Source organism: Salvelinus fontinalis, chromosome 12 (genome assembly GCF_029448725.1).
Source record: "Salvelinus fontinalis isolate EN_2023a chromosome 12, ASM2944872v1, whole genome shotgun sequence".
Lineage (NCBI taxonomy): Eukaryota > Metazoa > Chordata > Actinopteri > Salmoniformes > Salmonidae > Salvelinus > Salvelinus fontinalis.
The window spans coordinates 1,700,469-1,723,928 of NC_074676.1; the positions used below are offsets into that span (position 1 = coordinate 1,700,469).

Here is a 23,460-nt window from a genome sequence, read left to right on the forward strand (position 1 = left end):
CGCAAACCCGTGGAGAGACGGCTGGGTAGGGCCGACCCGCTACCGACTACCCCAGGTAGATGGAGACCAAAGGAGGTGTTTTGAGTGTGGTGCCCGGGGGCCCATTGCCTGGAATTGCCTGGCTCGAGAGGAGTTGATGCCATCAGCAAGCCCTGGAGGTGAGGTGGGTCACGCCGTAAACTATGTCACCTCCTGTTGGGCGCACCATGAATCAAATGCACCCATGGTCCCGGTGAAGGTTGACGGACAAGACACGGAAGCTCTATTAGACTCCGGAAGTATGGTTACACTCGTAACCACAAGCCTGCTGAACCAGGAGACCGAACGTGGTAGGGAGATGTCCATTTCCTGTGTTCACAGGGACACAAAGCGGTATCCAACCATATGGACCAACATCGTGACGCCACAAGGGAGCTACCAGATGATGGTGGGTGCAGTACCAGAGTTGCCGATACCTCTCCTAGTGGGACGGCATTGTCCATTGTTCGCGGCCCTACGGGGGCCGCGCCCGGTTCCACTAGCCCGGGATGAGGAGAGCCGTGGAAGACTGTGGCAGCTGCCCGAAATGTGTCAACTCACTGCCCCAAAAGCACACATCCGAAACCCACTGGTCCCCCTAACAATCATCAGGGTGCCTTTTGAACGCATCGCCATGGACATCGTGGGACCCCTGGTAAAAACAACACGAGGACACCGGTACATCCTGGTGATAGTAGATTATGCCACCCGGTATCCTGAGGCCATTCCCCTACGGGCGGCGGTATCCAAGGGAATCGCCCGGGAGCTGTTCCACCTCTTTAGCGGGTGGGCATCCCAAACGAGATCCTGACAGACCAAGGTACTGAGTTTTTTCCGTCTAATGAAAGATTTGTGTGCTCTCCTGCAGATCAAGCAGATCCGGACCTCCGTCTTTCACCCGCAGACGGATGGGCTCGTCGAGTGATTCAATAAAATGCTCAAACAAATGCTGCGGAAGGTCATCAAGCAGGACGGGAAGAACTGGGACACTGCAGCAAATAAAACAGAATAAAAACAGCTGTCTTGTTCAGGACTGGCCTCTACACAGACGCGCTATAGCCAATCATAGTTTCAGTAGGCCTTTATACGAACAAGCCTTTTGCCTCATGGGCCTGCCATCATTCACTTTGAACTGGATTTGTGTTTACAGGTAGTTGCAACAGCACGACTTTAGATCATTAGAATGCATTCGCCAAAACCACAAATACACCAATGGATTTCTGCAAATATTTAAATACCACGGGAGTCCTCTCACATTTGAGAACTTTGCATTCCTATTGATCAAACAACCATGAAAAGGTAGGCTCTCCCTCCCTAAGTTTTGAACATCAACAACTGTTTGCCAGAGCAAGATTAGCGAAAATCTAACAAAGGAACATTTGATTAAGGCTCAACTTTTTCAGCTAGTTAGCCGTCAAAACACTGATAAACGATGGGGAATTGTAGCCTCCTCATCCTTCTGCAGCTTGCCTGCCAATGCATGCTTGTCCAACCAAGCACCCAAGCTAACCGGTTAAAGTTGGCTAGCAAGCTACTTCCAGACACAAATGGGAGAACACCTCACTCTGACCATTTTACTCACCGTTGCAGAGCTAGTTAGGCTGTTTACAATTTATCTAGAGCGTTCCTGACTAAATCAAACTTTTTTTGGTCTACGTTTATTGACACCGGTCATATTCAGCGGGTGTTGTGCGTTCATAGATTCACTCTGGCACACTCAGAAGAGAGTGCTCTGAAATCTGGGTAGATAGCCAGAGTGAATTTGCGAACGCAAGAGATAAGCTAACTGGATAAGTCATTCAAGTTCTTGCTAGCAAACCATATGACACCTGCATTTCTAGCTGTGTATAGCCACCGAGGTGATAAAATCAGTCACTCAACCACTCCTCCAATGGCATGACATGACATCCATTGAAACTGAAACATCCTGAATGGAGGCAGCAAACAATGTAACAGGCCAGCTGTGATTTTACAACCTGATAGCAAATAAATTGGACTAGCAAGAAATTAATTGGTGAATTATAGTAATTATGCATTGAACTGCATCCATCTACTGCCAACAATTCCTTAGTTGTAGTCATGGAATGTTGAGTCAAATTGAACATATTTTGAAAGTTTGTAGCATAATCTGGAAATTTTATATTTTTGACTGATATTTTGAAGTTCTGTTTGTTTTATATCTGCAAAGTAGTTAAAATGCTGTCAGTTCCAATTTTAAACTAGGTCACTGGTTACTTTGTGTGCTTAACTTAAAATATTTTTGGGAATGTGAAGTAATAGTTGTACATTTCGATTGGGAAATGCTTAAATCTCTCTGGTACAACAACAGCCAGTGAAATTGCAGGATGCCAAATTCAAAACAACAGAAATCCCATAATTAAAATTCCTCAAACATACAAGTATTATCAACCATTTTAAAGATAAACTTCTTGTAAATCCAACCACAGTGCCCGATTTCAAAAAGGCTTTACTGCTAAAGCACACCATGCGAATATGTTAGGTCAGCACCTAGTCACAGAACCATACAGCCATTTTTCCAGCCAAAGAGTGTCACAAAAAGCAGAAATAGATACAATGAATCATTAACCTTTGATCTTCATCAGATGGCACTCATTGGACTTCATGTTACACAATACATGTATGTTTTGTTCGATAAAGTTCATATTTATATCCAAAAATCTCTGTTTACATTGACGCATTATGGTCAGAAATGCATTGTCTCAAACAAACATCCGGTGCAAGTGCAGAGAGCCACATCAAATTACAGAAATATTCATCATAAATATTGATAAACGATACAAGTGTTAAACATACGAATAAAGATAAACTTCTCCTTAAAGTGGCTATGCATAGATAATAACAGAGTAGCAGCAGTGTGGAGGAAGGGGGTGGGGGTTGCAAATAGTCTGGGTAGCCATTTTTTCAGGAGTCTTATGGCTTAGGGGTAGAAGCTGTTTAGAAGCCTCTTGGACCTAGACTTGGTGCTACAGTACTGCTTGCTGTGCGGTAGCAGAGAGAACAGTCTATGGCTAGGGTGGTTGGAGTCTATGACAATTTTTCGTCCCATCCTCTGACACCGCCTGGTATAGAGTTCCTGGATGGCAGGAAGCTTGATCCTGGTGATGTACTGGGCTGTACGCACTACCCTCTGTAGTGCCTTGCGGTCGGAGGCCGAGCAGTTGCCATACCAGGCAGTGATGCAACCCGTCAGGATGCTCTCAATGGTGCAGCTGTAAAACCTTTTGAGGATCTGAGGACCCATGCAAAATCTTTTCAGTCTCCTGAGGGGGAATAGATTTTGTCGTGCCCTCTTCACGACTGTCTTGGTGTGCTTGGACCATGTTAGTTTGTTGGTGATGTGGACGCCAAGGAACTTGAAGCTCTCAACCTGCTCCACTACAGCCCCGTCATTGAGAATGGGGGCGTGCTCAGTCCTCATTTTCTGTTGTCCACAATCATCTCCTTTGTCTTGATCACGTTGAGGGAGAGGTTGTTGTCCTTGCACCACACAGTCAGGTCTCTGACCTCCCCCTATAGGCTGTCTCATTGTTGTCGGTGATCAGGCCTACCACTGTTTTGTCATCAGCAAATTTAATGATGGTGTTGGAGTTGTGCCTGGCCATGCAGTCATGAGTGAACAAAGAGTACAGGAGGGGACTGAGCACACACCCCTGAGGGGCACCCATGTTGAGGATCAGCGTGGCTGAGGGTGACCCATCAGGAAGTCTAGGATCAAGTTGCAGGGAGGGATGTTTAGTCCCAAGGTCCTTAGCTTAGTGATGAGCTTTGAGGGCACTATGGTGTTGAACGCTGAGCTGTAGTCAATGAATAGCATTCTCACATTGGTGTTTCTTTTGTCCAGGTGGGAAAGGGCCGTGTGGAGTGCAATAGAGATTGCATCATCTGTGGATCTGTTGGTGTGGTATGCAAATTGGAGTGGGTCTAGGATCCATGGCTTCTGGTTGGGGTATGTACGTACAGTCACTGTGGGGACGACGTCCTCAATGCACTTTTTGATAAAGCCGGTGACTGATGTGGGGTACTCCTCAATGCCATCGGAAGAGTCCCGGAACATATTCCAGTCTGCTAGCAAAACAGTCCTGTAGTTTAGCAGCTGCTTCATCTGACCACTTTTTTATTGACCGAGTCACTGGTGCTTCCTGCTTTAATTTTTGCTTGTAAATCAAATAAATGTTTATTTGTCAGATACACATGGTTAGCAGATGTTAATGTGGGTGTTGTGAAATGCTTGTGCTGCTACTTCCGACCATGCAGTAATATCTAACAAGTATTCAAACAATTTCACAACAACTACCTTATACACACAAGTGTAAAGGAATGAATAAGAATATGTACATAAAAATATATATGGATGAGCGATGGCCGAACAGCATAGGCAAGATGCAGTAGATGGTATAGAGTACAGTATATACATATGAGATGAGTAGTGTAGGGTATGTAAACATTGTATAAAGTGACATTGTTTAAAGTGACTAATACATTTATTACATCCAGTTTTTAATTATTAAAGTGGCTAGAGATTGAGTCAGTATGTTGGCGATGGCTGATGGCCTTGAGATAGAAGCTGTTTTTCAGTCTCTCGGTCCCAGCTTTGATGCACCTGTACTGACCTCGCCTTCTGGATGATAGCGGGGTGAACATGCAGTGGCTTGATGATCTGAGCAGGAATAAGAGTTATGGTCAGATTTTCCAAATGGATGGCGAGGTAGAGCTTTGTACACGTCTCTGTGTGTGGAGAAAAGGTGGTCTAGAATTTTGTTCCCTCTGGCTGCACATTTAACATGCTGATAGAAATGAGTTAAAACTGATTTAAGTTTCCCTGTATTAAAGTCACCGGTCACTATGAGCACCGCTTATTGCGGAATACAGCTCATTTAGTGCGGTTTTAGTGCCAACCTCGCACTCTGGTGGAATGTAGACAGCTACGAAAAATAAAGGTCAAAACTCTCTAGGTAGATAGTGTGGTCTACAGCTTATCATGAGATACTCTACCTTAGTCGAGCAAAACCTTGAGACTTCCTTAGATATCGTGCATCAGCTGTTGTTTACATAAATGCATAGGCCGCCGCCCCGTGTCTTACGGGGCGGCTGCTGTCCCTCTCGCACTCTTTCGTTTCTCTCCCTGTAATAAAACCCAGCTGGGCAATTTGGCTTATGAATGAATCAAAAGTTATTTTGCTTTCACTTACGGATATTTGTGTGTGTCTAACTGGGTTGATACACTTTCAATTGGACAAATGAAGCCCCTCTGATTCACTCACAATGCTTTGCTTTTTACGTTCTTCAATAGCAAATGGATCTTCATGTGCCTAGCCAAGAGTTCGTTTTTTTCTCTTGCAATTTCCTGTAGGGAAATCATTATTTTAAGAGGAAGAGAACATTAATTTCCCTCGCTTGTTGTTCATTTTCTTTGTCTGTCCGAAAAGATTTGTTCTTATAGACAAATGGCAGCAGGGTGTTACAGAGAATATCAGACTTCAGTTCCATTGTCTGGAGGGCCGCATTGTATCTGTCCCTGAAGATAATCCACGCACTACCTGTCCCAGATTGCTTGTCTGGAGGGTGACAATGTTGTCTCTGTCACAACGTTGGTTTGGAGGGTCACACTTGTCTCTGTCATCCCAGAGCGTTGGCCTGGAGGGTGACACTGAGTCTGGTTCCCCCTTCATTACTCTGTTCTGATAATAGCCTGGTTCCATTCGGGCCTCAGTTGGGCCTCTAGCTCTATTCATTAGCCCTGATCAATAGGATCCCTACAGCGTGTCCTGTTCCTCTCATCAATGGTCCTTATGGATAGACGACTGACAGACAAGCAAGCAGGCAGACAGATAAACAGCCATCCATAGTCCTTATTCTCTGCATTGAGGGGTCCTCATAATGGACAGATATCCAGACAGGCAGGCAGAAGTGGCGAGCCTTTGTTGCTGCCGGCACAATGTGGGTGAGTGAGGTGTGATATGATACAGATTATAAAAGGTGATTTATGGATGATCAATTGATTTATTTAGTTCGCCAACGTGTTGAACAAGAGTCATGTTCATGTAAGAATGATGTGAATCTCACCTTTTACCTATATTTCGCACTAATCCACATTAGGACTCTCTCTGAACTAGGGATGGGCAGGAGTAATCGAATGGACGTCAAAACTTAGTCTTTAACCAGAGATAAAAATGTCTTGAAGACCACGTTCAGTTGCTTGGACTCTCATGTTCCATTTGTACATGTGCATTTGAAGGGCACAACAAAAAAGAAACCAAGCCAACCATCACAGTTCTCCCTAAAATCCTTTTCCCATCCATGTCTCACTCACTCAATTGCGCTCCGACCGCGCCCTCTGCACACGCGTGCCGAGTGTGCACACAAGCTCCCGTTAGGCCTACAGAAATAAATGCCTATAAGAATGTATCTAACTGATGGGGTACACAAGCTACACAGTTTGATCACAAATTCAAAATGGAATGGTTGACTGAAGTAGGGAAATGTGTTCCAACAATGAGCTGCAGTTTTGGAATAAATGCGTCCGGTCTATTTTCCGCTGAGGCTACCTGGTGAACTGCTAATGCCATTTTGGTTAGACTAGGCAAAAATCCCCGTAAACAAAGACAGTGAAAATATTCAAATACTTTAATTTGATAAAGACAAGTTTATTTTCATCAGAATCATTCAGCCTCGGCCTACTCACCAAACGTGTCATGGCAGTAATTCATCCCCATGTAGTATTCAATGTGGAGTTGTTAATCCCATCACTTCTGATGTTGACAGTGGAACCTAATCGATCTAGACAGAGACACTTCTGCCTCCAGAGAGACAATGACAGACGGCTCCACTTCAATGTGTGTGTGTGTTCAAATACTTCCTCACGAGACGCCACCAGGTGGTATGGTAGGCAACAACACATCTGCCATGCTGATCCTCAACACTGCGGCCCCTCAGAGGTGCGTGCTTAGTTCCCTCCTGTACTCCCTGTTCACCCACGACTGCGTGGCCAAGCACGACTCCAACACCATCCTTAAGTTTGCTGACGACGCAACAGTAGTGGAGCGGTCAAGAGTTTCAAGCTCCTTGGTGTCCACATCAGCAACAAACTATCATGGTCCAAACACACCAAGACAGTTGTGAAGAGGGCATAACAACACCCCTCAGGAGACTGAAAATATTTTGCACGGTTCCCCAGATCCTCAAAACGTTCTACAGCTGCACCATCGAGAGCATCCTGATCGGTTGCATCACCGCCTGGTGTGCAACTGCTCAGCATCCGACCATAAGGCGCTAAAGAGGGTAGTGCGTACGGCCCAGTACATCATCCCTGGTGACAAGCTTCCTGCCATCCAGGACTTATATACTAGGCGTGTCAGAGGAAGGTCCCAAAAATTGTGTAAGACTCTAGTCACCCAAGTCATAGACTGTGGTCTCTGGTACCGGTGCGTCAAGTCTAATTCCAAAGGCTCCTTAACAGCTTCCACCCCCAAGCCATAAGACTGCTGAACAATTAATCAAATGCCTCCCCCCCTGTTTTTACGCTGCTGCTCCTCGCCATTTATTGTCTATGCATAGTCACTTTACCCCTACCTACATGTACAAATACTTTACCCCTACCTACATGTACCTCAACTAACCTGTACCCCTGCACATTGACTCGGTACCGGTACCCCTTGTATATAGCCTCGTTATTGTTAGGTGCTCTGCACCTGTTGTATTTGGCGCATGTGACAAATACCATTTGATTGAGCTTGCCTGTTGCAAAGGAATCAATAGAATAGTCACAAAAAGTCCAAACCCTGCCCATCTGGCACTCCAGGCAGGGTAAAGCAAATGCTCAACCTATTTGAAAGATTTCAAAGACTATTTGTCATCGATACAGTGTTGAGTACTACCTGTATCTGCAGTATAGAGATACTGTACAGGTACTGACTGTATTGTATGGGCTCTACTGTAGGTTACCCTATGGTTGCTTGTCCTCATCTGTCCTATCTTACATAATGCTGGTGTTGCATAAGATACTGTACTCTCCACCTAGTGTTATTGGTACAGTATGGTTGTATTTTTGTCTGTGATATCTAAAGGCAGGAGAATGACATTCCAAGGTTTTCTGAACACTATCTCACTCTCTCTTCGTCTCTCCCTATCCCTCTTTCCTCTCTCTGCCCTCTCCTCTCTCTCTCTCTTCCGCTTCTCTCTCTGCTTCATCTGTGCCCCCCCTTCTCTCTCTCTCTCCCCTAAATTTCTCCCTCTTTCCTGTTGATCTTTTTACATGATTGTTCTGAATCGAAAGGCCATGCCAGCTCTGTATTATCCCCTTAAGTGCTAAAATGTGTGTTTAAAACTCTCTCCCACTCTATCCAGGTTAGTGTACCATGGCTTCTAAGCCCCGTCCTCCTTTGATGAAGAAACACAGTCAGTCAGACCTGGTGAGCCGGCTGAAGACCAGGAAGATACTTGGGGTTGGAGGAGAGGACGACGATGGAGAGGTGCATAGGTCAAAGGTCAGTATAATTGATCTCCCAAATATACAGTAAGTGTGCACTAGCTCATTCTCCATCACGGTGAATCAATCGTTGACATTGTGCAAGCATTGACTAGAGGGAGATTCTACCATGATTTAATTCAATAAAAGTAGTGTGGATAGAATGGAAAGTTCAAAGTAGGGTGACCCAAGTATGAACGTTGACTGTAGCTGGTACATTGATAAAGTTTGATCATAAAGTTACTGGTCCCCTCCCCCCCCGTGTCAAACACTTGGATTCAGGAGGCAGGCATTACCAAAGATTTACTTCTGGCTTCATGCAACGTCACAAAGTCATTAAAGTGTCTTATCATCTTTACTAATTTAAATATGCACCACCTTAAAATCATCATCATGTACGCTTACGCCTTACTTTTTTGTAAACAAAGCCAAAGCATGTGGACACTTGCTTGTCGACCATTACATTCCAAAATCATAGGCATTAATATGGAGTTGGTCCCCCCCCTTGCTGCTATAACAGCCGCCAATCTTCTGGCAAGGCTTTCCACTAGATGTTGGAACATTGCTGCGGGGACTTGCTTCCATTCAGCCAAAAGAGCATTAGTGAGGTTGGACACTGATGTTGGGTGATTAGGCATGGCTCGCGGTCGGCGTTCCAATTCATCCCAAAGGTGTTCAATGGGGTTGAGGTCAGGGCTCTGTGCAGGCCTGTCAAAATTGTCCACGCAGATCTCAACAAACCATTTCTGTATGGACCTTGTTTGTGCATCGGGGCACTGTCATGCTCTAACAGGCAAGGCCTTTCCCCAAACTGTTGCCACAAAGTTGGAAGCACAGAATCATCTAGAATGTCATTATATGCTGTAGCGTTAAGATTTCCCTTCACTGAAACTAAGGGGCCTAAACCATGAAAAACAGCCCCTGACCATTATTCCTCCTCCACCAAACTTTACAGTTTGCACTATGCATTCGGGCAGGTAGCGTTCTCCTGGCATCCGCCAAACCCAGATTCGTCCTTTCGACTGCCAGAATGTGAAGCATGATTCATCACTCCAGAGAACGAGTTTCCACTGCTCCAGAGTCCAATGGCGGCAAGCTTTACACCACTCCAGCCAACGCTTGGCATTGCGCATATCGATCTTAGGCTTGTGTGTGGCTGCTCGGCCAAGGAAACCCATTTCATGAAACTCCCAACAAACAGTTATTGTGCTGACTTTGCTTCCAGAGGCAGCTTGGAACTCTGTCCTCGGTTGCAACACTCACTACTGACTATTTTTACGCACCTAGGCACTCGGCGGTCCCGTTCTGTGAGGTTTTGTGGCCTTCCACTTCGCAGCTGAGCCGCTGTTGCTCCTAAACGTTTCTACTTCACAATAACAGCACTTATATTTGACCTGGGAAGCTATAGCAGGGCAGAAATGTGACTTACTGACTTGTTGGAAAGGTGGCATCCTATGACGGTGCCACGTTGAAAGTCACTGAGCTCTTCAGTAAGGCCATTCTACTGCCAATGTTTGTCTATGGAGATTGCATGTCTGTGTGCTTGATTTTAAACACGTGTCAGCAACATGTGTGGCTGAGATAGTCAAGTACACTAATGGTGTGTATGTGTACATATATTATTATTAGTGTAGCTAGCTCAAGGAGAACGTACAACCGAAGATAGTGGTAGACTTTCATCTGTTGTGTGACTGTTGTGACTGGATGCCATAGTGTAAATTGAACGCTAATTCTGAAGACGGATGCTGTACCATTGTTGACAGTGGATCTTGCAAGCGCTGACCATAACGTAAGTATCAGAGTTGGATGAGTCTGACACCGCATTTTGGGGGAATCGGGGTGCTAACGTTAGATAATCTGGCTCTCGCTGTTATATTTTCTGTGACACACCTGATAGCCACTTTTTTTTGTTCCATCCCTAAACCCCCTACATTGAGTCTGAGAACTGGCAACACACAGCTGGCATGAAGGAATATTGTCCAGAAAATGAGTTTTTGATAGACATTTTCGGAAATTCAACATCTTCTCTGTCTGCAAAGCTTCCCAGATGCCCACCGCAGCAGGAATGCTGTGAGACAAAATCAGCTTTCCCAAAGGCAAAGAAGGGGGAATAAGCTGTGAAGACAAACCCAAGATGCTGTAAATCATAGTTAGTTATTAATTTAAAATCTGCATCAATTGAGAATTTCAGGCACACAAACATTTCCAAATACGAACATTGAAAAGTTTCACAAAAAAGTGCACGACCAAATATTGCATATTTCAAATTGAGTACTTCAAAAACACAAGAAAACACATTGTAGAATGAGTAGATCACTAAATCAACGAATTGATAGCATCATAACTCAGAACAATAAATACACTGAACAAAAAAATATAAATGCAACGCCATACACCTGCCGACCTAGTCACTGCGCCCGGCCCACCACAGGAGTCGCTAGTGCGCGATGAGACGAGGATATCCCTGCCGGCCAAACCCTCCCTAACCCGGACGACGCTGGGCCAATTATGCGCTGCCCCTTGGCCACCAGTTCGCGGTCGGCTGCGACAGAGCCTGGGCTCGAACCCAGAATCTCTGGTGGCACAGCTAGCACTGCGATGCATTGCCTTAGACCACTGCACAATCTGGGGGTAAAACATTTCCCTTTTCAATAACATAACAGGCTACTTAGACAGGATCCTGGATCTCCTCTTCAATGAGGTCACCCTTTATCCAGCACCGTATGAGGGAAAGCTGTGCTTGCTCTCCATCCCAGGACTCCTGTCTGCCCAGTGTGAGAGCCTGACAAGGAGGCCATAGCTGGATTTGTCTCTCGCTTCAGTCTTGGGGGTGACTGAAGCCTGCTTGATTGTACATGGGTCTCCCTCCTTTCCCGCTCCCCTCCCCATCAATCTCTGTAGTTGTTTGTATTTCTTAAAGCCTAAGTATTTCACTTTTACATGATATTTTGTTTCTTTGTATTGTTTTTTTCAAGCATTCGGACGGGAGATGAGTGTTACAAAATGTATGACTCAATGGGTCCTGTGCACGGCTGCCAGGTGCCTATGTAACGGATGTGAAATGGCTAGCTAGTTAGCGGGTACGCGCTAATAGCGTTTCAATCAGTTACGTCACTTGCTCTGAAACCTAGAAGTAATGTTGCCCCTTTTGTGGAGCGATGGGTAACGACGCTTCGTGGGTGACTGTTGTTGATGTGCGCAGAGGGTCCCTGGTTCGCGCCCGAGGTCGGGGCGAGGGGACGTACTAAAGTTATACTGTTACACCTATATTAGGCTTATGGCTCTAATTATAATAAGAAGTGTATCAGTGAACAGTATTCTGTAATTAGTTACAAAACAATAGAAATGCAATTGTGTATTGCTGCTGTTTGTCTGATATCCAACAGTCCATGATCAACTCTGTTGATCACGAGTGCAATTTTCAGAGAACATTGGGTTGAGGCATTTTATTTAGGCTTGGAATGACATGCTGTCCATTGTTTACCTTGTCATCAATGACATGTGGCCATTGTTTAAGTTGTTACCTGGCAACAACGACCACAAGGGTGTTTCAAAGAGCTGCCAGTCAAGGCAAAGTGTTTTGGTTTTTAGGGGTGTGACAGAATCTAGGGTATTACGCAAGGTTAAATTTAGTTCCTCGGTTAGGTGGTTAACCGATTTTTGTACTCCGACGTCCTTGGGTAGGTGGAGGGAGTCTTGAAGGGCATTTAGGAATCTTTGTGTTATCTGAAAATGTATAGCACGGATTTTGATAATCTTTGGTTGGGGTCTGAGCAGATTAATTGTTGCAATTGCAAATGTAAAATGGTGGTCCGATAGTCCAGGATTATGAGAAAAAACAGATCCACAATATTTATTCCACGGGACAAAACTAGATCTAGGGTATGACTGTGGCAATGCATAGGTCCGGGGACGTGTTTGACAAAACTCACTTTGTCGATGATGGCTCCGAAAGCCTTTTTGGAGTGTGTCTGTGGACTTTTCCATGTGAATATTAAAGTCATCAAAAATGTGAATTATCTGCTACAACTAACATCAAGGCGGTGGCCCGTTCCTGTAGGTTCATGCTCTACAACATCCGCAGAGTACGACCCTGCCTCACACAGGAAGCGGCGCAGGTCCTAATCCAGGCACTTGTCATCTCCCGTCTGGATTACTGCAACTCGCTGTTGGCTGGGCTCCCTGCCTGTGCCATTAAACCCCTACAACTCATCCAGAACGCCGCAGCCCGTCTGGTGTTCAACCTTCCCAAGTTCTCTCACGTCACCCCGCTCCTCCGCTCTCTCCACTGGCTTCCAGTTGAAGCTCGCATCCGCTACAAGACCATGGTGCTTGCCTACGGAGCTGTGAGGGGAACGGCACCTCAGTACCTTCAGGCTCTGATCAGGCCCTACACCCAAACAAGGGCACTGCGTTCATCCACCTCTGGCCTGCTCGCCTCCCTACCACTGAAGAAGTACAGTTCCCGCTCAGCCCAGTCAAAACTGTTCGCTGCTCTGGCACCCCAATGGTGGAACAAACTCCCTCACGACGCCAGGACAGCGGAGTCAATCACCACCTTCCGGAGACACCTGAAACCCCACCTCTTTAAGGAATACCTAGGATAGGATAAAGCAATCCTTCTGACCCCCCCCCCCCTTAAAAGATTTTGATGCACTATTGTAAAGTGGCTGTTCCACTGGATGTCATAAGGTGAATGCACCAATTTGTAAGTCGCTCTGGATAAGAGCGTCTGCTAAATGACTTAAAATGTAAAAAATGTAAATGTCCGATTAGGAATTTAGGGAACTCAGTGAGGAAGACTATATACTGCTCAGGATGTCTGTAAACAGTAGCTATAAAAAGTGATTGAGTAGGCTGCATCGAGATCATGACTAGAAGCTCAAAAGACAGTCTTTTTTTTTTTACTATTGAAATTTGCTGTCGTAAATGTTAGCAGCACCTCTGGTCACTTGTAAACAGGAGGAGAGGCCTCGTTTACCACAGTAAATTAATCAGGCTTGAGCAATGTTTCAGTCACGCCACTCACATCAAGGTTATGAACCGTGGCTCACGGTTTGTTTGTTCATCACTTGTTGAGGCGTCTGTTCTTGCAGCGACAGTCATTTGTCCTCATGATTTTTTGTTGTTTTAAAGTTGCAATCTACCTCAACCAACCAAGGTTTTAGTGGTATTACATTGAATTGATAATAATGAGGCAAATAGCAGTACTTTGGCTGTTAATTTTAATCCATATTTGTGTAAAACGCACCAAACAAGCTGTCGACCTAACCTTCAATGGATACAGCGAGCCACAACTGCAGATATCATACACAAGCGATGTCCTGCTCAATCTCCGACCCTTTGCTGCAAGTCGACACTGCAATGGAATACCACCATTAATACGATGAACATGTTCCCAAGGAAAGGCTTCTAAACCAAGGAAACGTGGCAGTAGAAGAGGAATTCGGATTAAAAAACAGCCCTTCAGAACACCTCTTCCATCTATTATACATGGTGATGTATAAGGAATAAGACTGATGAGCCATGTGCTTGTACCCAATACCTCTGAGTACCGACAATCCTGCTTGATCTGTCTGAGACCTGGCATACGGAACAATAAATCAAGTCCGACTATCGTTTACATAGCCCCATCCGCTGACACCAAAATAGCTGCCGACTTAATCCATGACCTTCTTTCCAAGGCTGAGACAGTCACCTGAAGCAGTAAAGCTGAACATGGGAGAATTTAACATGTGCAATCTATCTGAACATTTAGAGAGAAGCATAAAATGGTGGAGATTTAAAAGAGGGACTCCTGAAGCCTTTCAGGACTGTTTTGAGTCCACTGGCCGGGCGACCTTGACGGACAGCGCGGATGACCTGGAAGAGGCAGCGGATACCGTCTCCTGAGTACATCTGTTTCTGTGAGGATCTCATTAATCCCAAAAAGAAAGTCAACATCTTCCCCAATATTAAACCATGGGAAACTCGTGAATTAAAAGCTTCTCAGACAGAAAAGAATAGTGTTTTTAAATCATGTGGCAGTAAAGAGGGAAGGAAAAATATTCAGAGGCGACTTTAAAGCAAAATCAAGGAGTGCAAGGCAGCATATAAAGACAAATTTAGAAAACCTTTTCAAGGACAGTAGTAAAGCCTGGCAAGGGCTACAAACCATCACAGGCTACAAACCAAAGAGACATTGTATGACTGTCAAATGACCTTGCTTTTGCAAGTGTGCAAGTTTCTATTGTAGGTTTGAAGTGTGATTTTACGACGCAGCAGAAAGTGGCCTTGGAAAGTATAGACAGCATACCAACTGTTGATGTACAGATCTCTGTGAATGACTTCAAGCAAAACATTCAACGTGTCAACCCACGAAAATCATATGGTCCAGATGGTGTCAGCAGCAAGGCACTTCAAGCATGCACAGACCAGCTCACATTACCGTTCCAGAAGCTGTTCCAGCTGTCACTGAACAGTGGGATAATTCCAGACTTATGGAAGAAGTTGCTAATTGTCGCAATACCTAAAAACAACAGGCTAAAAGAAAATAATGATTTATGCCCTGTAGCCATGACATCTATACCTAATGCAATGTTTTGAAAAAATAATTCAAAAACAACTACTCTCTGGTCTCATCCCAATTAGCCTCAAACCAATTTTCCTGCTGTGCCTCCAAGGGTGTTGATGATGCGTTACTTGTGGATAAGCTGGTCAACTTGGGGGTTAACTCTCTACTGATCAAGTGGATTAATAGTTTATTTATGAACCGTACTTATTAAGTGAAGTTTAACTCTGCCATCTCTACATCTAGAACGGTGAATACGGGAGCCACTAAAAAATCAAACGGCCTATGCACCCATGCTCCTCTTGCGAACGGTGGATAAAGAGTATTAGCAAAGCTTTGAAATGTGCGCAGTGAATTCATTTAAAATGCAGCGATTCTAGCTTTGGACATGGGGTCAATGAAGCCTACCGTTGCTGTCGGTGTGCTGTACCCACGGGGTGTGGGACCAGAGGACTTACCGAGGGTGGAGAGTGCACCGGAGGAGAGGGGGGGGGGTCCACAGCGGAGCGGAGGCAACCAGAGGTGAGTGACGGGGGACACGGTGGTGAGGACAATGGAGGGGTGCTCCATGGCGACAGAGGCCACCGGAGGCAGGGCAGTGGGAAGATAGCAGCGCAGTGGGAGGCGAGTTACAAATGGATCGGGAATTCAATGAGGCCTTTGGGAAGAAGGGCTTACATTTTGTGCACCTACTACCGAAGATCGATGAGATACGCCTGTTGGTTTGCAAATCAGAGGTGGGTTTCTTATGTTTTACTGAGACATGGTTGGATTCATCTGTTTGTGACTCAGAAATTAATTTAGGTAATTACTCTGTCATGAAGGATCGGAATCGGAACGGTGGGGGAATATGTGCATTTGTAAGATCAGACATTGCTTTTAACTTCAGATCGGATTTAAATGCTGATCTGGAGATTGTCTGTCTGGATATCTGCCTTCCCATGGATGGATGAAGCTAAGAGGGGTTACTTTGCTGAGAAAATAATTGAAAACAAAAATGACCCTAAAAAGCTTTGGAAATCATTTAAGGAACTAGGCTGTAGTAGTACCACCAAAAACAAACTAAACAGTATTGGACTGAAAATCAAAGGGGAGATGGTGTATGAAAAAGCAGAGGTTGCCAATGAATTCAACTCTTTTTTTTACTTCTGTTGCCAGCAAGCTGGTTAGCAAGCTGCCCACCAGTTCTGGTTTGTATGGAAGCAACCAAGTCCAGAAGTATTATGTAGAGTTAGGGGTTCAGCCAAACTCTTTTTCTTTTGCAAAGGTAGCAACAGCCAAAATAGGCAGTATGCTGGCAGAGCTTAAATGCTCCAAAGACACAGGTCTGGATAATATTCCTGCAAGGTTTCTAATAGATTCTGCTGAGCAAATTGGCCCTTGTATTACGCATATTGTTAATCTCTTTCTTGAGCAAGGCACCTTTCCCAGGGACATGAAACAAGCTAAAGTTAAATCTCTGTATAAGAAGGGGATAAAGTCTGACCCTGGGAATTATAGGCCTGTATCTATCCTCTGTGTAACATCAAAGATCCTGGAGAGAATTGTACATGAGTAAATGTATGAATATGTTAACAAACAGGGTCTAATGTATGATTGAACGTGCCGTCCTTGGCCAGCTCTCCTGCTATCTCTCTCAGAATGACCTTCTTGATCCAAATCAGTCAGGTTTCAAGACTAGTCACTCAACTGAGACTGCTCTTCTCTGTATCACGGAGGCGCTCCGCACTGCTAAAGCTAACTCTCTTTCCTCTGCTCTCATCCTTCTAGACCTATCGGCTGCCTTCGATACTGTGAACCATCAGATCCTCCTCTCCACCCTCTCCGAGTTGGGCATCTCCGGCGCGGCCCACGCTTGGATTGCGTCCTACCTGACAGGTCGCTCCTACCAGGTGGCGTGGCGAGAATCTGTCTCCTCACCACGCGCTCTCACCACTGGTGTCCCCCAGGGCTCTGTTCTAGGCCCTCTCCTATTCTCGCTATACACCAAGTCACTTGGCTCTGTCATAACCTCACATGGTCTCTCCTATCATTGCTATGCAGACGACACACAACTAATCTTCTCCTTTCCCCCTTCTGATGACCAGGTGGCGAATCGCATCTCTGCATGTCTGGCAGACATATCAGTGTGGATGACGGATCACCACCTCAAGCTGAACCTCGGCAAGACGGAGCTGCTCTTCCTCCCGGGGAAGGACTGCCCGTTCCATGATCTCGCCATCACGGTTGACAACTCCATTGTGTCCTCCTCCCAGAGCGCTAAGAACCTTGGCGTGATCCTGGACAACACCCTGTCGTTCTCAACTAACATCAAGGCGGTGGCCCGTTCCTGTAGGTTCATGCTCTACAACATCCGCAGAGTACGACCCTGCCTCACACAGGAAGCGGCGCAGGTCCTAATCCAGGCACTTGTCATCTCCCGTCTGGATTACTGCAACTCGCTGTTGGCTGGGCTCCCTGCCTGTGCCATCAAACCCCTACAACTCATCCAGAACGCCGCAGCCCGTCTGGTGTTCAACCTTCCCAAGTTCTCTCACGTCACCCCGCTCCTCCGCTCTCTCCACTGGCTTCCAGTTGAAGCTCGCATCCGCTACAAGACCATGGTGCTTGCCTACGGAGCTGTGAGGGGAACGGCACCTCAGTACCTTCAGGCTCTGATCAGGCCCTACACCCAAACAAGGGCACTGCGTTCATCCACCTCTGGCCTGCTCGCCTCCCTACCACTGAGGAAGTACAGTTCCCGCTCAGCCCAGTCAAAACTGTTCGCTGCTCTGGCACCCCAATGGTGGAACAAACTCCCTCACGACGCCAGGACAGCGGAGTCAATCACCACCTTCCGGAGACACCTGAAACCCCACCTCTTCAAGGAATACCTAGGATAGGATAAAGCAATCCTTCTGCCCCCCCCCCCCCTTAAAAGATTTAGATGCACTATTGTAAAGTGGCTGTTCCACTGGATGTCATTAGGTGAATGCACCAATTTGTAAGTCGCTCTGGATAAGAGCGTCTGCTAAATGACTTAAATGTAAATGTAAAATTGTCAGTCGGGTTTTAGAAAAACATACTCCACTGATTAATTTCTACTTTACTTGACTGACTTCATCAGGAAAGAGATTGATGAGGGAAATCTGTGTGGAATGGTACTGCTTGACCTACAGAAGGCCTTTGATACAGATACTCCTAATTTCCAAACTGGAGGCACTGGGGTTAAGCAGTATCCCTCTAGGCTGGGTAATGTCCTATTTATCAGGAAGGGAGCAAGTAGTAGAGGTTAATGGTTCACTGTCTCAGGCAAAACCAATGAGTTGTGGCGTTCCGCAGGGGAGCGTGCTTGGGCCTCTGCTGTTTTTATTGTATATTAATTAAATGCAAGATGCTTGTTCTTGCCGTCTTTTTCTTTATGCGGATGACTCTACACTTCTGGTGTCTCTCAAAAGTAAAACTATATTGGAGAGCATACTTAGCACAGAGCTTACTAACATTAGCAAATGGCTTGGAGATAATAAGCACTTAGGGAAAACTGAAGCAATTATTTTGGGATCCAGACCTAAATTGTGTAGGTTGTCTGAAATCAGAGTGGAGGTAGGGGGTGAGGTGCTGACAACTAAAACCTCTGTTAGCTACTTGGGATGTATCCTTGATGGAAGCTCGGGAGGTGTGAGCATGGCCAATAAGGTGCTAGGGAAGGTTAATGCCAGGACTAAGTTTTGGGCTGGAAAGTCCAAGCTGCTTGATAAGGACTCCATGAAAGTGCTAGCTATTGCCCTCATTCAATGCCATTTTGACTATGCTAGTACTTCCTGGTTTGGGGGCTTATTGAAACATATGAAGGGGAAGCTCCAGATAGCCCAGAATAAGTTGATCATGGTAGTATTGAAGGTGAGTCCACATACTCACATAGGCAGGAGCTGCTTTCAGGAACTAAACTGGCTGCCTGTTGAGGCTAGGGTGTCCCAGATTAGACTAGGTTTGGTTTACAGGAGTATTTATGGTACTGCGCCCAGATATCTAAGTGATGTCTTTCCTCGTGTTAGGGATGCACACAATCACAGCACCAGATCAGGTGTTGCTGATGTGTGCTTATACAGGTTCAGGAGTAATGTTGGGAAAGGTACTTTATTGTATACTGGAGCCTCAGAATGGAATGAGTTGCCTCTGCCTATAAAAACAACGACCTCTCTGGACAGCTTTAAAAAATAAAGTAAAAATATGTTTGATGTCCTCTGTGCCGATATGATGTTCTTCTTTTACGTTTTTGTTTTATTATTTCACTGCCATACTGTGTTCGATCTTGTCCAGCCATCTTGTCTCAAGAGGACCACAATAGAAATAAGTCTCAGACTTTATTGTGTGTTTTCCTCAATGATTTTATTCATGTGCAGATATGGCTTTTAAGTTTTGTGTGCTTGTTTTTTAAAATGGTTGAATTAATAAACTAAACTAAAAAGTTGCATACTTTCACCGAAACTATACACACTGTACACAAACAATTGTCAAGCCTCTGACGCAGCCCACAAATTCTTTAAATATGCAAATGACACTGCTGTTGTGAGTTTCCTCCACTCAGACCAAGCCTCTCCAAGGTTTTGACAGAGAAATGGCAAATTTCATCCAGTGGTGCGCAGATAACTTTCTTGAAAAATATAGTAAGAGATCAAGAGATTGATTTCAGAAGGAACATATTTCACCTTCACTTTAAATGTGTAGCTATAGCACTTTGAATTAAATCTATTGTGACGTTTCTGTGTTATGTACTGTATTTTTTTAAACACATTACCAAATGAATTTCCCCCTGGTGGGATAATAAAGTTGATCTGAAGTTCTGAAATTTGTGGAATTTCTTTTATTAATCCGTTTGAGCCAATCAGTTGTTTTGTGACAAGGTCGGGGGGGTATACAGAAGATAGCCCTATTTGTTAAAACACCAAGTCCATATTATGGCAAGAACGGCTCAAATAAGCAAAGAGAAACGACAATCCGTCATTACTTTAAGACATGAAGGTCAGTCAATACGGAAGATTTCAAGAACTTAGTTTTTGCGACTGCACTTGAATAAACTTATCAAGCACAATGATGAAACTGGGTCTCATGACGACCACCACAGAAAAGGAAGACCCAGAGTTGCCTCTGCTGCAGAGGATACGTTCATTTAAGTTTCGAGCCTCAGAAATTGCAGCCCAAATAAATGCTTCACAGAGTTCAAGTAACAGACACATCTCAACGTCAACTGTTCAGAGGAGACTGTGTGAATCCGGCCTTCATGATCGAATTGCTGCAAAGAAACCATTACTAAAGGACACCAATAAGAAGAAGAGACTTGCTCGTGCCAAGAAACACGAGCAATGGACAATAAACCATTGGAATCTGGAAGTGTAATGGTGTGGTGATGCTTTGCTGGTGACACTGTGACTTATTTAGAATTCAAGGTACACTTAACCAGCATGGCTACCACAGCATTCTGCAGCAATAGTCCCACTAAGCCCAAACCAGATGGAATGGCCTATCATTTGTTTTTTAACTGAACAATGACCCAACACACCTCCAGGTTGTGTAATGGCTATTTGACCAAGGAGAGTGATGCAGTGCTGCATCAGATGACCTGGTCTCCACAATCACCCGACCTCAACCAAATTGAGAGTTTGGGATGAGTCGGACCGCTAACATACCGGTACATACGAACCACATAGCATATCATTACAGCAGTAAGGACAGCGTAGCAAACAAATTGTCAGCCAACATAACATGTAAGGTAACATATTTGAAAAGTTATAACTTTATTACATTGAGGAGCAAGCTACCCCTTGGTCGTTAGGGCAAATCTGGTCTGTGATAGGAGGGGGGGATTTCACACCTAGCTCGGCTATTAGACTTAACAATAGTACGAAGGTATAAACCGCTCAGGAAGAAGACGCCTTCTGTCTCCTAGAGATGAACGTACTTTGGTGAGAAAAGTGCAAATCAAACCTAGAACAACAGCAAAGGACCTTGTGAAGATGCCGGATAAAACAGGTACAAAATGATCTATATCCACAGTAAAACGAGTCCAATATCGACATAACCTGGAAGGCCGCTCAGCAAGGAAGAAGCCACTGCTCCAAAACCGCCATTAAAATAAGCCAGACTACGGTTTGCAACTGCACATGTTGACAAAGATCATAATTTTTGGAGAAATGTCCTCTGGTCTGATGAAACAAAAATTTAACTGGTTGGCCTGTACTTGAATTGTAATGACCATCGTTATGTTTGGAGGGAAAAGGGGGAGGCGTGCAAGCCAAATAACACCATCCCAACTGTGAGACACGGGGCTGAAAGCAGCATGTTGTGGGGGTGCTTTGCTGCAGGAGGGGCTGGTGCACTTCACAAAATAGATGGCATCATGGGGGGGGGGGGGGGGGGGGGGGGGGGGGGGGGGGGGGGGGGGGGAATATGTGGATATATTGAAGCAACATCTCAAGACGTCAGTCAGGAATTTAAAGCTTGGTCATAAATGGGTCTTCCAAATGGACAATGACCCCAAGCATAAAAAGTTGTGAAGTTGTGGCAAAATGGCTTAAGGACAACAAAGTCAAGGTATTGGAGTGGCCATCACAAAGCCCTGACCTCCATCCTATAGAAAATGCGTGGGCAGAACTGAAAAAGTTTTTGTGAGCAAGGAGGCCTACAAACCTGAATCAGTTACACCAGCTCTGTCAGGAGGAATGGGCCAAAATTCACCCAACTTATTGTGGGAAGCTTGTGGAAGGCTACCCTAAGACAGGGGATTTTTGTGATGTCAGGAATTATGAAAAACTGCATTTAAAAGTATTTGGCTAATGTTTATGTACACTTCTGACTTCAACTGTAAATATATGGATGAGTGATGGCATACGGCATAGGCAAGATGCAGTAGATGGTATAGAATACAGTATATACATAAACTCAGCAAAAAAAGAAACATCCTTTTTTCAGGACCCTGTCTTTCAAAGATAATTAGTAAAAATCCAAATAACTTCACAGATCTTCATTGTAAAGGGTTTACAAATTCATTCCCCTGTCGTAACACTAGCTAGCTAGCAGGCTAATGTTAGCTATTCAGATAACTTGCTAAATAACGATTTTTGTAAATTAACTTTATGACTAAAAAATATGCACAAACGTTTCTCTACACTAGCTAACATATTTTTTGCTTGACTCGTTATGACGTTACAACTACTTACATTTGGTTCCACCGTAAAGGCTTTGTTAGCCATGTTTGTTGAAGAAAGCCACCAGGAACGGGTGGCTCGCGTCAAATTCATCATTGGAACCACTCGATATGATTGGTCATGTAAAAACCTTGGGACCCAAATGTGTAATGAGTGCTATAACTTGTGGCGAAATCCTGCACGTAGCCTTCACCGTGCGCTGCCACTTTAAGAGCGCATCAGCAGTAAGGAAGGAGGAAATAAAGACGGCTCGTTCAGCTCTCTGGGGAGGAGCTCTTGGGTGGCGCGACAGTTTGTGTGTGCTATGCTGCAGAAGTGTTGTTTTGTTTTCAGCGTGTGTATATTATAAAGTTTTTAACTCAATCTACGGTGTGACCGCTCTACGGCGTGGTTGTTTTCGTTTGGGACCGCGCCGGTTATGGATCGCATGGATTAGTAGCAAACGTTGTTGTGAAGCTTTGACATACAATCCATCAGACGGTCAGACAGTACACCGGCACGCCTGAAGACCACAGCTAAGATCTCTCTTGTTCTCTTTCTCTTCCCTCTATCGTTCCAGTGCTTTACCCTGCAACAGACGTTCGATTTTTCAGTTCATTAGAGCTGGACTATTATTCCCCTGCCAGAAGTATTTTGATGGACATTTTAGTTAAAAGGGAGGTTGCTTGCAAGTTGTGTATTGTTATTTGAACTGTATTGAGGTGGGGTGTACTAATGACATGTGGCCGAGAAGATTGTGGACATTTTTAAGGCCTTTGTTGTATCTATGAACACCCCCCACATTCATACCCTCTGCACTCCTCCACTGGAAGATAATACATATTACTACAAATCCTCTGTTGATGACTGGGTTCTTTTTTGTATGAAGTTGCTGTTAAATTGCTCTGCCATTATTATTATTATTATTATTGTATGAGGTATTCTTGTTGGGGTTACCCCTGTGCTGTGATGTGGGTTTTATAGGGTGTGTTCTCTTTTCTCTCCACTGGCTATCTGGTAAACAGGCTACACTCTAGGCAGTCTCTTCTGCTGATGTGTGTGGGTCTGGTAATGGTACTCTATTCTACTCTTTTCCTTTCAGCATGGTTAATACCTGCCTGGCGCCGGAACAAAATCTTTATATTTACCCCTCTCTAATAAATACCGCTACAAACTCCCCCTTGTGGTGGTCTGGAGCAATGAAGCCATGACGCTGGGTACCTCTAAGTCCCGCGGTGCAAGCT

At 44.9% G+C, this 23,460-nt stretch overlaps 1 protein-coding gene across 2 annotated transcripts in view; it reads left to right on the top strand.

The window, feature by feature from the left end:
- LOC129866603 (tumor protein p53-inducible protein 11-like) overlaps positions 1-23,460 on the top strand; it is a 115,440-nt gene that overhangs the window by 35,046 nt on the left and 56,934 nt on the right. For both annotated transcript variants that reach the window (XM_055939359.1, XM_055939360.1), the window contains exon 2: positions 8,383-8,522. In XM_055939359.1, the coding sequence (XP_055795334.1) occupies positions 8,394-8,522 (129 nt within the window). In that variant the 5' untranslated portion in view covers positions 8,383-8,393. The remainder of the gene's footprint in view (positions 1-8,382; positions 8,523-23,460) is intronic.